This window comes from Cervus elaphus, chromosome 12 (genome assembly GCF_910594005.1).
Source record: "Cervus elaphus chromosome 12, mCerEla1.1, whole genome shotgun sequence".
Classification (NCBI taxonomy): Eukaryota; Metazoa; Chordata; class Mammalia; order Artiodactyla; family Cervidae; genus Cervus; species Cervus elaphus.
In genome coordinates, this window is record NC_057826.1 from 43,115,158 (window position 1) to 43,129,981 (window position 14,824).

General features: G+C 36.4%; 1 protein-coding gene across 4 annotated transcripts in view; it reads left to right on the forward strand.

Moving 5' to 3' along the window:
* MAPK6 (mitogen-activated protein kinase 6) overlaps window positions 1–13,580 on the forward strand; it is a 31,936-nt gene extending 18,356 nt beyond the window's left edge. For 3 of the 4 annotated variants that reach the window (XM_043919330.1, XM_043919331.1, XM_043919332.1), the window contains exons 2-6: window positions 711–1,898; window positions 3,301–3,445; window positions 5,993–6,157; window positions 10,004–10,205; window positions 11,211–13,580. In XM_043919330.1, the coding sequence (XP_043775265.1) occupies window positions 1,344–1,898; window positions 3,301–3,445; window positions 5,993–6,157; window positions 10,004–10,205; window positions 11,211–12,312 (2,169 nt within the window). In that variant the 5' untranslated portion in view covers window positions 711–1,343 and the 3' untranslated portion in view covers window positions 12,313–13,580. Of the gene's footprint in view, window positions 1–710; window positions 1,899–3,300; window positions 3,451–5,992; window positions 6,158–10,003; window positions 10,206–11,210 lie in introns of those variants that run through there. The other variant, XM_043919334.1, reaches the window with a different exon arrangement.
* The last annotated feature ends 1,244 nt before the right edge of the window (window positions 13,581–14,824 follow it).

Here is a 14,824-nt window from a genome sequence, read left to right on the forward strand (position 1 = left end):
TTTTCCACATCCCTCTCCAGACTTGATATTTGCAGTTGAGACACTTCATTGAAACCATTTTTCCAATCTGAAATATCATCTTCCTGAAGTAATTTGATATTTTTGATAATCAGTGAAGTTAAACATTTCATAGGCTTTATTCATAGGTTTATTCACTGTTTAAGTTCACCCCTTTGTAAGTGAACTTACGAAGTTCACTTTTTAAGTTTAAGAGCATGTTTGGCAATTTCTTATTTGTACTGCTACATTTTTGTTCATTAGGTATTGCCAGGCATTAAACTCTGTCAGACAGAGTTAATAAATAAACATGCTGTTTAATGAACTAACACTTTTTAAGTTATTATATATTTATTTTTAGAAAAATGTTGCAAATGCTTTACTGAAAAACTCTGAAGAATTCTGTAAAAATATTATGAACTTTTCCTTTGCTTATTGGCATTTAAGAAATTATACAACCTAATGACTTAGATAATACAAAGAATCTAGTATGGTGAGATCTGGAGTCTGAGTCAGCACATGTGAATTGCTTACAACATAGGTAGCTATTTTTGATTGAGGGTAATCTTTCCATTTAGTGACGTATGTAAGTTTAATACCCCACCCAGTGGTAGCTTATAGCTAAATGCCTAGTTTGTGTCATTTTATAAAGTTGATTAAAAGAGCATTTCCTGCAGTGGTGACTCTTTTCCTTCTTTTTTCTCATCCTCCAGGTTGTATCAGAGTAAGATGGACGGTAGCTTTGATTGTGATTGTGGTGAGCTGGAGCCACCTGATCACTAACAAAAGACATCTTCTGTTAACCAACAGCCGCCAGGGCTTCCTGTTGAAATATACAGCAACAGAGGAAGAAAAGAAGCAAAACGGAAATAGCGCTTACCAGCACCTTAGAATGATGCTGCTCAGGACCAGTCCAACACTGAATGTATCTGCACTGTGAGGAGAATGTTCATAGAAGCCTGTTGTGTGCATATTTATTCACATTTTTGTTAAATGTTAAACCCTTCAGCACAGTAAATCTGAGTGCATAGTATGTCATTTCATTCCGTTTGAGTTTCTTGAGTGTTTTCTTTAAATGTCTGCAGAGTTGCTGTCCCTTTCTTGAACTATGAGTACTGCAATCTTTTTAATTCTCAGTATGAATAGAGCTTTTTGAGCTTTAAATCTAAGGGGAACTCACAGGCCTGGTTGGCATATGCAATGAGCATCAAGAAACCATCTTGCTGTGGACGAAGAATTATTTTTTTCTCCCTTTTTAAAAGATCTTTCCTTTTGATGCCAGTTTTCTTCCTTGTTCACACAAGTTCAACCATTTGAAAGGAAAAGCCAATAGTAAGGGTTTCAAAATGGCAGAGAAATTTGAAAGTCTCATGAACATTCATGGTTTTGATCTGGGCTCTAGGTATATGGACTTAAAACCATTGGGTTGTGGAGGCAATGGCTTGGTTTTTTCTGCTGTAGACAATGACTGTGACAAAAGAGTAGCCATCAAGAAAATTGTCCTTACTGATCCCCAGAGTGTCAAACATGCTCTACGTGAAATCAAAATTATTAGAAGACTTGACCACGATAACATTGTGAAGGTGTTTGAAATTCTTGGTCCTAGTGGAAGCCAGTTAACGGATGATGTGGGCTCTCTTACCGAACTGAACAGTGTTTACATTGTTCAGGAGTACATGGAGACAGACTTGGCTAATGTGCTGGAGCAGGGCCCTTTACTGGAAGAGCATGCCAGGCTTTTCATGTATCAGCTGCTACGTGGGCTCAAATACATTCACTCAGCAAACGTACTGCACAGAGATCTCAAACCAGCTAATCTTTTCATTAATACTGAAGACTTGGTGCTGAAGATAGGTGACTTTGGTCTTGCACGGATCATGGATCCCCATTATTCCCATAAGGTATGTGGAAAGTCAGCTGAGGCAGAGCTCTGAATTGATACACATCATCAGAAACAGGTGCTTGTATTTCCTTTGTGTGTTGTGGCAGAATTTTTAGTTAATTGTATTAAACTTTACGTAGTACCTTTTTTCCATTCACAATCTCCCTGTGTTTGAAATGAAGGTGGAACGGGATCCTAGTTAAGTACAAATTCTGGTTATTTGTAATTACTGAAATTCTCTCTTACTTAAAAGTAGGATATATCATGTGTTTAGGGCAGAAGGTTGCTGTTTCAACTTTTACTTTTTTTTTTTGTTTGTTTGGATATACTCTTCTGTTATGCCTTGTTTAGCAAACTTAGTTTGAAATCTAAATTTGCACAAACATAAAGTAGGCAATAAGAATAGGCAGAAGAATTCATAGTAACTTTGCCTTAAAGAAAATTTGCTTTTGTACAGGAAATTAGTGATATTTTTTGAGCTGAACTCTTTAGTTTTAGTTTTTTAGTTTTCAAATGAAATCATACGTGGGACTCTGATGTTTAAAATGTAAAAATGGAGCTGTTTTGGTATAAACCATCCCTGGGAAGTCTGCTTGCTTGGCTTCTCATAGCACACATCTAAGACACATTTTGGCATTTGCATGTATCATCTCACATTGAGTACAACTTACCTTAAAAAAAAAACTTCAGCATCGAAATTAAGTACCAAAATGAAGTGGATGACCACATCTTTATGGATAACAGTGAAGTATTGTGGATAGAACACTGAACTAGGAGTTAGACTATCTAAAATTGAGTTCCACTTCTACATCCAGCTAAACTGTATGACCTTAAGCAGACTCCTTAACCTGAGTGTTAATATCTACCTTCATATTTTCTCAGCGTTATTTTTAGAATGAAACAAGGCAACATATGTTTAACTGTTTTTGTCAAATTCTTCATAAATATAAAGTAGTGAATTTGATTAGGAATGGCGTGTGCTACGTATAGCCAGGTCCCCTGGGTTGTCAGTAAGGTTGGCATTGCTTTATAAATAGCTCACCTTTGGTACTCTTTCTTGTCTTTTCTCTCATTGATTTAAAGCATACCTGCTTCATTGTTGACTTGAAGTGATAAATAGCTTCTCTTCTCAAACATGTTGTAAATATGTGCCCTAGAAGTTAACACTAAATTCTTATAGTATTCTTTGGTCAGAGTACTTCATGAGAATATCATGTTATAAATAGTATGTTACATAGGGAGTTTAATCTCCATACAGCCTCAGAAGTGCAAGAGCCTTGAAAATAGGCATAGAAATCAACAGTACTGTTTAAGGATTTTACAATTACAGTTTGTTTTTAGATTAAGGGCTCTTTGATGAATCATGTTTTACATACTGTTATTCAGCTAAAGTAAAAAGTATATTTTTGTTTCTTTTTCAGGGTCATCTTTCTGAAGGATTGGTTACTAAATGGTACAGATCTCCACGTCTTTTACTTTCTCCTAATAATTATACTAAAGCCATTGACATGTGGGCTGCAGGCTGCATCTTTGCTGAAATGCTGACTGGCAAAACCCTCTTTGCAGGTTAGAAATTTTAAAATAAATGGGAAAATTATCCCAAGGAGAAATAATTTCATATATTTCTGTGAATCCAGATTTATGTAAGATTTAAACCAATTTACTATAGTCTAAACTATTAAAATGAAAAGATAAAATGGTATTTTATTTATTTATTTTTTTTAATGGTATTTTAAAGATGGAGAACACTTACATATTTACTGGATTGTTCAGTAAAGTTAGCCTGAATTCTAGTGTTTCTTTTGTATATATCTTTATTTCTTAAACATAATTTCCTATTTTATAGATCAATATTTGTTGGTTGTTTTTGTTAAATGATACCTGTGTTACCTGATTCTGTCAGTGTTTGTCACTTCCTGGTGAAATTTTTTTAGCTATTTAGCTATTTTTTAGCTAAATTCAGTAATTCTTTCTTTGTTTCCTGTTAACCCTGTTGCTTGAACTGCCATATCCTGTTGACCTAACTGATGTGATATTTCAGACACAACCAATTTTATAATGATTTTGGTGCTATGAGGGAATCTAAAAAAGTGCATGAGAAAGTTTTTGAGTTAAGGTGGATTAAAACAAAAACCTCTAAATAAAACAATTTTTTATCTTAAACCTTTGTACACTTTAAATATTTAATTAAACAGAATTGTTTATGAAATGATTTGAAAGACTCAGTTGTATGGAGAAGGAAATGGCAACCCACGCCAGTATTCTTGCCTGGAAAAGTCCATGGACAGAGGAGCCTGGCGGGCTGAAGTCCATGGGGTCACATGGCTGAGCATGTGTGCACGAGGGTGGAGGGAGATGGGTTGGTAGCAATAAAGTGGTAGAACTAAAAAAAAAAAGACTCAGTTGTAGTTCCCTTCTAAAAACCTTTTCAGTAGGTTTGTGAACCATTCAGTAAAAGCGGCATGAGGGAAATCTATTGGTTAGGATAGGCCTCATATTAACAGCAATAAAAGGCAAGGCCTAAGCATTCATTGGAAATCCGTGTATTTTTAACCTATAGTAAGTGCCCTAGCCTTATTTTTTGGTCTTACTCAGTATCTCAACTTAGATGTTTAATGGCATCTCAAATTTAACCTATCCAAAACTGACCTCCTGATATCTCTCCCTCATGCTTCCTCTTTCTGCTGTCCTCCTCATCTTAGTAAACCAGACCCACTTCTTATTTGCTCAGGCCAAAATCTTGGCATCGTCCTTCACTTTTCTCCTTACAGGTCTTATGGGCTGTTTCTTTAAAGTATATCTTGAATCTTATTGCTAGTATCTCTTTCACTACTCTCATCCTCCCAGTCCAGTAAACCATTCTGCCTTTCCTGGTCTAACACATGATCTCCTAACCGGCTTTCCTGCTTTAAGTTTTCTTGTCTGTGGTCTAGTTACCACATAGCAACACAGTAGTTCTCTGAAAACATAGCTCATGTCATTTCTTTGTTCAAAACTCTGTAATGGTTTCTTATCAAATTCAGAATCACATAAACTCTCAGTGTTCTGTTACCACTGGGCTCATCTCCTGTCATTTTCCTGAGTCACTGTACTTCAGCTACACTTGCCTAATTGTTGTTTCTTGGACACACCAAGCCCACTTTCTCCTCTAGGCCTTTGGGCCCTTTCTCATCTTCCTGGAACTCCCTTCCTCTTTATGAATGTATGGGGTATTACCTAACTTCCTTGTCAGCTTCTCAGTGAGGCCTTGCTTGGTCATAAGGATGATAAGGTCATAACAACCAAGGGGTTGTTAATATAAATTAACCCTACTCCTAACAGTGCTCTCTGTCCCCCTTAGCTTACTCTTATTTTTCTTCATTTGTCACTGTTTGATGTAAATGTTTACAGAAGTTGTTATCTGTCTTCCTCCATTATACTGTGAGCTCCATGAAGGCAGGAATTTGGTCAGTTTTGTTTAACAGGTGTATTCTAAAGTGCCTTGCTCATGGTAGGCACTCAAAAATTTTGATCGTTTAATGAGTTTCTAGAAATGAGTGGAAAAACAAATGACTGTTTTGTTTTTTAAATATTAACTGCCCATTTAGCCTGAAGTTTCCCTTTTTATTTCTTTAATAGTGGTTCTGAAATGTTAACTGAGCCTAATCTATAACTATAAAACTTTCTTTTTCACAAATCTAGTCTAAGGCTCTATTTTATTGATAGTGAAATTAAGTCATCACCATGTTAAGTATTCTCAGAGTTATAGTGAGTTAATTAGTATGTATGGTTGAGACTAGAATCTCATCTTTAAAACTCAGTTTATTGCTTTTTTCACTACTTTGTGATACCTTAATATGAGGCCAGACTTCAAGTCAACTTCTTACAGAAACAAAGCAGCTAAAACTGAACATATCAATGAGCAGAATTTGAAAAAGATAAGCTTTTTGAGCAGATTGATGATGATATTCAAAGCATTGAAATCTGCTGGTTAATGATGCAGTTAAAACCATTTTCCCCTTCGATGGTCATTACGATTCTGTTAGTTTCCTGTAGCCAGTTTATTGCCAGTAGGTTAAACATTGAGAAATGTATTTATTAATGTTATATTTGGTATTTTTTAATCTCGTCTAGGTGCACATGAACTTGAACAGATGCAGCTGATTTTAGAATCTATTCCTGTTGTCCATGAGGAAGATCGTCAGGAGCTTCTCAGCGTAATTCCAGTTTACATTAGAAATGACATGACTGAGCCACACAAACCTTTAACTCAGCTGCTTCCAGGAATTAGTCGAGAAGGTACTGTAACTGAAGAGTAACCATCATGTAATGGTGTGCTTATGTGGGAGCAGGGTGTGTGTAGGGAGGCTTTAGCTTTTTATCGTTATAGATCTGGCATTCTCCCAAATAGTCTTTAGACACTCAAGGTGCACCTAAAACTTGAGCTCTCGCTTTCCTTTTCATAGCCAGGCACTTAGGCTGGGAATCTTTTCTTTGCTGTGAGTAATTTTCCAGATTCCAGTATACCCCTCTTTCCTGGTTCTGACTCCACGTGCTTGTCCGGCGTTTATTCCTGATCGTCTGTGCTAGGTGAACATGTTTGTCACTGACTCTCACTGAGCTGGAATGGGATTCTCTGAGGGTTATATGATAAGTAAGTGTGGGTACAAATATGAATGTGATTTAGATATGAAAGAGGGGGTTGAGTTGAAGGAAAGCAAGGGTTTTAGAGCAAGGAAGAGATGGAGGAAAGATCAAAACTACATATGAGCAAACTTGTTACATAAAAGATTGCAGATTGGTGTTAGTAATACTGGGTGCTAAATGTGACAGTTTGTGCAGACTTGAAAGTAATAGGAACATGGAGAGAATCAAGACTTCACTGACCACTAAAGCAGTAAATTTCATACATCAGAATGGAGAGATGTATCTTTAGGGTTTGTTGATACAAATAAGATACAGAAGTCTAAATGCTGTAATAGTTGTCTGTAATAAGATAACATTTTTAAAAAAAAAGAGCATTAGAAATGAAAAATATCTTCCTTAAAAGTTGGTTGTATCAAACCTTTAAGGATTATTGTACTGTATTTAGCTGTGTCCATGCCAGAATTGTGATAGTTCTTTTCTGAATCATAAAGTTAGGAAGATACAGTTTCCTAAACATCTTAAACTTTCTAATTATACATTTATTGTTCATATCACCCACTCTGATCATTATGTAGTTAAGGTTAATGTGTATCAAAGTGCTTTAACTTAGCAAGTGTTTTGAGAAATAGGCACTGGATGGCAAAACTGATGACATTGTCTTTTGTCCCCTCAGCTGTGCTTGGAACTCATTAGTAAATGCCTGAATGAAAAGGAAGCAACTGTATTTAATTTCAACAGGTTTCATAAGCTTCCTTTTCAGGAATGCTACATTTTTAACCCGTCTTGTCGAGTATCTTCACAGTCAGTAATACGTTGCTGACTTTCTGACTCCTGATCTTGTTGCCACTGTCATGATGGCATCCTTGTTCATAACTGAATAGCAGTCGCGTAGCACTTGACTATGCCTCAGAGTTGTCTGTTGGAATTCTTTAAAAAGTGCAGAATGTTAAATCAGAATCCAGAGTTGGGGTGGCAGGCAGGACATGTGTCTGCTCTGCAGGTTTGACCCTGCTCAGCCAGGTTGAGAGAGAGTGCTCAGGGATTGCCTTGGAGTCCTTGTTGCCATTGCTGAGTCTTACCAAAAGAGGCAAGCTAGTAATACAGAGGCATTTGTTGAGGCATTTGTAACCTAATTAAATTTCAATCTTCTTTTCCCTTGCCCTCAGTCAGTTCTGAACCAACCTGAATATTTAGTTGGTGCCTGGGATTTATTCATAATGTGTTGAACGAATGTCTTTGATAATAGATTGATTAAAGTAACCATTGGACAAATATTCTTGATTTTCATAAGTGATAGAACTCTGTGTGTGTGTGGGTGCATGCACGCACGTACTCAGTCATGTCCAGCTCTTTGCGACCCCATGGACTCTAGCCCATCAGGCTCCTCTGTCCACAGGTTTTCCAGGCAAGAATACTGCAGTGGGTTGACATTTTCTACTCCAGGGGATCTTCTGACCCAGGGATCAAACCTATGTCTCTTGCGTCTTCTGCATTGACAGGCGGATTCTTTATCACTAGTGCCACCTGTACTCACATACAAATGCAGTGCAGTGTGTTTCAAGTTCCTGAAGCTAAAGACTTGTTACATAGATATGCTCTGCAAGTTTCTCCTTCATTAACACTGGAATTTTGTTTTGGGGCAGAGTACCTTCTGAGCAATGGGAAACTCTTACAGTAGTATATGTTCTTTTCTCACATTCTATGCATGATCTTCAGAGGGAAAAAGCAAACAAGATTAAGTACATGTGAATTGACACATTAAGACTACTGGAACCCTGTACTGGTTAGTGTCTGTAAATGGGTACCCGATCTTTTAAATTTTCCTTCATGGTTACCTTTTATCCTCCCTTTCTCTATAGTTTACCACTTATTTCTTTATCTTAGCATACCATAGTAGTAAATAGACTGATTTCCTCTAGAGCAGGGCTATCCAATAGAATTTTCACAATGATGGAAATGTTTTTTATTTGCATACATTTGGAAGTTCAACCTGACTAGTTTGTTAGCCCTGCCTTTTCTCCCTGCTATCAGTTTTAGGGATTCTAGAGTATATTCCTCTCATGTAGTTGGATATGTTTCACTCTAAGAATGGCAGTTATGTTGAGTCAACCATCCATAATTGTGCCTTAGATTGTCTCTTGCCTTGAGACACGTGGGGCAGTGACTTGCAGAAGAACCAAGAACAGCTTGATGTATCATGAAATCACTTCCTAGGTTAAGGTAATATAATAGAGGTGGGTGGGGAAAAGGTTGAGCACAGGCAGGAACCTCAGCCCTGGGCCACTGAAGGGTATGAATAACAAGGAGCCTTACCTTTCTTCTCTTCAATGCTTCATTGGACTGATCTGAGGATTGAATGAGATAATGTAGTGAAGCACTTTGTGGGATATAAATGGCTGTATAAATGTCAGCTACTTTTAATGTTAATGAGAGATTGAGAGTTGAGAATAAGGCCCTTTCTAGAGTGCAGCTTAGTTTTAGAGAAGTGCTAACTAGTTTTTCCTTTGAGATAGAAGGCAAGGATCACTAGATGTGTGACAGACCAGAGTGAAGAAGTAGGGATTGAGATAAATGTGAAGAAAGTTTATCTGCTAAGAATAATGAGAATATTGAGAGCATAAAGAAATGGTGAGGAACATTGCTGAGCCATTTCAAAGGCCAGTTGAAAATTCCACAGTATGTGTGAATCTGTAGAGAGCTTAGATATATATATACACATGTGATTTTGCATCCAGCTTTTATCAGTACTGTATAACTAGGAAATGGAAAGGTGGAAGGTGGGAATGGTTCAGAGTTGAAGATGGTGTCACTCATAAGGCATCCAAGTGTGTGGTGGTGGTGGAGGGGTGGTGACAGAGTGGTACAGTCTGAGTTAGTGAAAAGAACTGGGTTTGTGGTAGCTATGCTGTAGCCCTAAAGTGATCAGATGCATTGTGTGATCTGCATTAGTATGATTGGTGTGAAACAGAAGTCAACAAATTAGTACAACAGCTGGTCAGTGAGGTACGAGTAGCAAAGGGCTTTGTATTGAGCACTAAACACTATACATTTCATTTTTATACCTTACACCTATCTCTCTATCCATTCTACACATGAAGAAATGGAAGTTTAGCAAGTTTAACCTCTCCAGTTCCACATAGCTAGTAATCCAGCTAACCTAGTGAGTTGTAGAGCTGAAATTAGGACCTATGTATCAGGTTATGCCATATGAAATTGCTGTTGTTTGACTGCTTTTGACTGACAAAAATGAAAATTTCATATGGTTCAACTTCATATATTCCTTTTCCTTTATAATTGGCCATAATATGAGATTGGGATATATTTCAAATACTTACTTTGTTTCTTGGACACATGTCTTTTTAATCAGTGAATCAGGTAAGTTGTTTTGTTTCTCTGACAGAACTTAAATTAACTTACCTTTTAATTGTGTAATCCCTTTTTTTCTTTATGGGTTGGTGGACCTCCAGTACAGTTAAGGTTTTTGTCTTCCTCTTGTAGCACTGGATTTCCTGGAACAAATTTTGACATTCAGCCCCATGGATCGGTTGACAGCAGAAGAAGCGCTTTCCCATCCTTACATGAGCATTTATTCTTTTCCAATGGATGAGCCAATCTCAAGTCATCCTTTTCATATTGAAGATGAAGTTGATGATATTTTGCTTATGGATGAAACTCATAGTCACATTTATAACTGGGAAAGGTAAAACTGACCCTAAATTAGGAAAAGCTTTTGTTTTCAGTAAAGCATAATTTAGTGAGCTTTATTTTAAATTGTATATGATAAGACAATGTAAAAATCTTAAAAATTTAGAAATGGTCTTTTTGGATTTCTGCTAAACTTATTGCTGTCTTTGAATAGCCTTTATGTAATTTCAGTATTTAATAGTTATTGCTTAGTATATACATAATGGGAAAAGTTAAATGCTACTTTGGAACAAGAAGTAGTTAATGTTGAAATTAGTTTGTTTACTTGCTGCATTTTTTAACTCCTAAAATGTTGAAGTATTTATGATCAAATATATCTGCCAGCCATCTACATGAACATTTCTACTATCTACATATAGTAGTTTTCTCACATACCCAGATATCTTCCAATCCCTACATTTTCTACCATACTTATTAGTTAGGTCATCTAATCTCTTTTCTATTCTCTCCTCTTCAACCGCCACTGTTTTCACTTGTGTCTTAGTCTGCCTCTACTTGGTTGTGGTGTGGTCACCTTGCGGTAATGTATCAGTAAGAGGATACCACATTCAGTAACACATTTACATGGAGACTTGTTCTGCTCATGGCGATGAGTTCCAACAAGCCTTCTTCTAGTCTGCTTTATTACCATAGAGTGAAAATCTGTATGGCACCTGATTGAAATGAGAGATTTACATTTTGTGGCCATAAAGGTTTTTTTCCCCTTGTGTGTGAAATTATGTTTGTAGAAATTGTGAAATTGAAATTGAACTGTAGACCAGCCAGCCACTCAGATGTTTATGTGCAGTTTATATAATTATATGCTCCATTGCATCATATCGCTTTATATAGTAACAGGGCTTACCTATCCATTAAGACTGTAAATTCTTATATGACTTAATGCTCTTATTATTCCCCTCATAGACCTAGCAAGCACAGTGCTTTGATCCAAAAGGCATGCAGTAAATTTGAAAGTGAAATCGTATATCTGGAGTAACACTAATGTATTAATTTTTTTCAGGTACCATGATTGTCAATTTTCAGAGCATGATTGGCCTATACATAACAACTTTGATATTGAGGAAGTTCAACTAGACCCGAGAGCTCTGTCTGATGTCACTGATGAAGAAGAAGTACAAGTTGATCCTCGAAAATATTTGGATGGAGATCGTGAAAAGTATTTGGAGGATCCTGCTTTTGACACCAGTTACTCTACTGAGCCTTGTTGGCAGTACCCAGATCATCATGAAAACAAATACTGTGATCTGGAGTGTAGCCATACTTGTAACTACAAAACGAGGTCATCATCATATTTAGATAACTTAGTTTGGAGAGAGAGTGAAGTTAATCATTATTATGAACCCAAGCTTATTATAGATCTTTCTAATTGGAAAGAACAAAGCAAAGAAAAATCTGATAAGAAGGGCAAGTCAAAATGTGAAAGGAATGGATTGGTTAAAGCCCAGATAGCTTTAGAGGAAGCATCACAGCAACTGGCTGAAAAAGAAAGGGAAAAGAATCAGGGATTTGACTTTGATTCCTTTATTGCAGGAACTATTCAACTTAGTTCACAACATGAGGCTACTGATGTTGTTGACAAATTAAATGACTTGAATAGCTCAGTGTCCCAACTAGAATTGAAAAGTTTGATATCAAAGTCAGTAAGCCGAGAAAAACAGGAAAAAGGAATGGCAAATTTGGCTCAATTAGAAGCCTTATACCAATCTTCTTGGGATAGCCAGTTTGTGGGTGGTGGGGAGGACTGTTTTCTAATAAATCAGTTTTGTTGTGAGGTAAGGAAGGATGAGCAAATTGAAAAGGAAAACACTTATACCAGTTACCTGGACAAGTTCTTTAGCAGGAAAGAAGATACTGAAATGCTAGAAACTGAGCCGGTAGAGGATGGGAAGCTTGGGGAGAGAGGAAATGAGGAAGGATTTCTGAACAGCAGTGGGGAGTTCCTCTTCAACAAGCAGCTTGAATCCATAGGCATCCCACAGTTTAACAGTCCAGTTGGGTCACCACTTAAGTCAATACAGGCCACATTAACACCTTCTGCTATGAAATCTTCCCCTCAGATTCCTCATAAGACATACAGCAGCATTCTGAAACATCTGAACTAAAACACTCAGCAGACATTTCTCTTTGTATTCTTCATGAAATGTGTTTTGTCTTTTTTATTACTAGTGTTTTAAGTCTTTTTTTTTTTTTTTTTTACTTGAATCAGATGGTGTCATTTAGAAAGGATTTTTTTCTTGGTTTTTAAAATCCAGACTTTTTTTCTACATGTGAGATGGTTTTCATTTTAACTGGCATGTCGTTTGCACACAAAAATAAAGAATAGAGCAAAATAATGCAATGCAGGAGGAGACAAAAGAAATGCACTAAGACAAGTAAAAAACATTCTCTTATAGAACAATGATGTGTTTTACAGGAAACAAAAATCTTGCCTTGAAATTTACACAGTGAGACTGTACATAATTGCATGAAAATATCTATTTTTTTCCTAAAACATTTTTCATTCATGAGTATTTTCAAGTTTTTCATACTGTACACATTTCTTAAAAACACATGATACCAGCAGCAACTGAAAATGAATGCCGAATTTGGTACACATGTGTTATCTACCTCAAGGTAACAAGAGTATGTGGCAAAACATATACCACCCATAGTGCTTCACAATATGCACTTCTATTTAGCCAGCGTTTATTGTAGTAAACTCTCCTTAATGAGATTCACTCACTGTTTATAAATGTTCTGGTATGCATTCTTTATAGTGAAGTGTTACATCACATCTTATTTATTTTAGCAAATCAGTATATTTTCTGTATTTAATTATAAAAAGTTAACTTAGTTTTTGAAATTTATTTGCAAATACACTTTTTTCCATTTGGCACTATGGTTTGTTGCCTACTTAGCTGAATATATAATGTCAGCTTATCCTAAGGCTGTCCACGTACTTAATTTACTTAAGTATTCATTTTAAGTAAAGCGCTCACTGTGTATAGGAATTTGTATTTTGGAGGTGCTTGATCTATCTACAAAGAAAAATTAGGAATTACTTTATTATAAAATGCTCCTAGAAGTCTTAATTGTGTTTATTTTTTAAAAAACTGTAATGTTAGACTTGTGTGCATGGAAGTAATTAAGGTACATCATTATTGTAGTTTAAAAGTTGTACATGATAAGACATATTTTGTTTTTACTGTATGTTTTTACTGAATGATCTATTCCCCATCCCAAAGCAAGCATGAATAAAATTAGGTTAAATGTAGCATGTGGCATCGCAGTCTCTTAGAATTTGTCTCATCTATTTTACTTTATTGAATACTGTCTGTATCTTTGGTTATCCTGTTTGAAGAAAAAGGACAAATAAAACATGGCCAGCAAATGTGGCTCCTGTTTAACTCCTTGGCTTCCCTGGTAGCTCAACTACCAGTAAAGAATCCGCCTTCAGTGCAGGAGACCCTGGTTCGATTCCTGGGTCGGGAAGATCCTCTGGAGAAGGGATAGGCTACCCACTCCAGTATTCTTGGGCTTCCCTGGTGGCTCAGCTGGTAAAGAATCCACCTGCAATGTGGGACACCTGGGTTCAATCCCTGGGTCGGAAAAATCACCTGGAGAAGGGAACAGCTACCCACTCCAGTATTCTGGCCTGGAAAATTCCATGGGGTTGCAAAGAGTTGGACACGACTGAGCGACTTTCACTCTTTAGGTAATGATTACCTAGCTAGAATGAAAATCACTAGCAGAATCCTCTCTAGTTCCCCTTTTCAGCATCTTTGAATTGTGGCTACAGTTTAAACTATGTTAGGCTAAAAGACTTAGGGAAAAAAGACTCTCTGTCTCCACACAGAAATCTCTTGTTGACTTAACCTCATATTAAAATGGTAAGGCTTTATAGATTTCAAAACTATTATGTAAGATGTGTGTGGAGGCTTTGAACTGTGCAGCTGGAGGATGTATTTGTATTTTAATTGTATTAAATGTATTTGTTCTGCATCATCTTTCCTTTGCTCAAGAACATACCTATTTACCTATCCAAATATGACCATTGTTTTTTTAACGTCACTTTTCCTGTTTGTCTTCCATTCTTGCTTTGTACGTTCTCTTAATAACTGGATTTCTGCCTTCCCACTGACCTATTTATTGATTTCATGTGGATTCACAAAGAGTTTAAAGATACATATATTTTTAATGAGTGCAGTGATTTCAGTGAATATCACTGTTGTGAATTTATATACTCAAATTACCTTAAAAAGTTAAGGTGTTAGAGGAAAAGCTTTCAGTTTTTCACATTTGGATATGATGTTACTTGTGGATTTTCATATATAGCCTTTTAAGTAATTTTCTTCTGTTCCTATTTTGAGTTTGTTTTAATCATGAGAAGATGTTGAATTTTGTAAAATGCTTTTTTTCTCTTGAGATTATCAGGATAAATGTCAAAACCCACATGATTAATGTGCTATATTACATTGATTTTTTTCATATGTTGAACCAGTCTTATATTCCAGGAATTGCACCTGTCCATAATATATAATTCTTTTAAGATGCTACTGGGTTTAGTTGGCTTGTTTTGGGGTGTTTTTTTTGGGGGGGGGATTTTTGTATCTATTCATCAGGCATATTATGGTC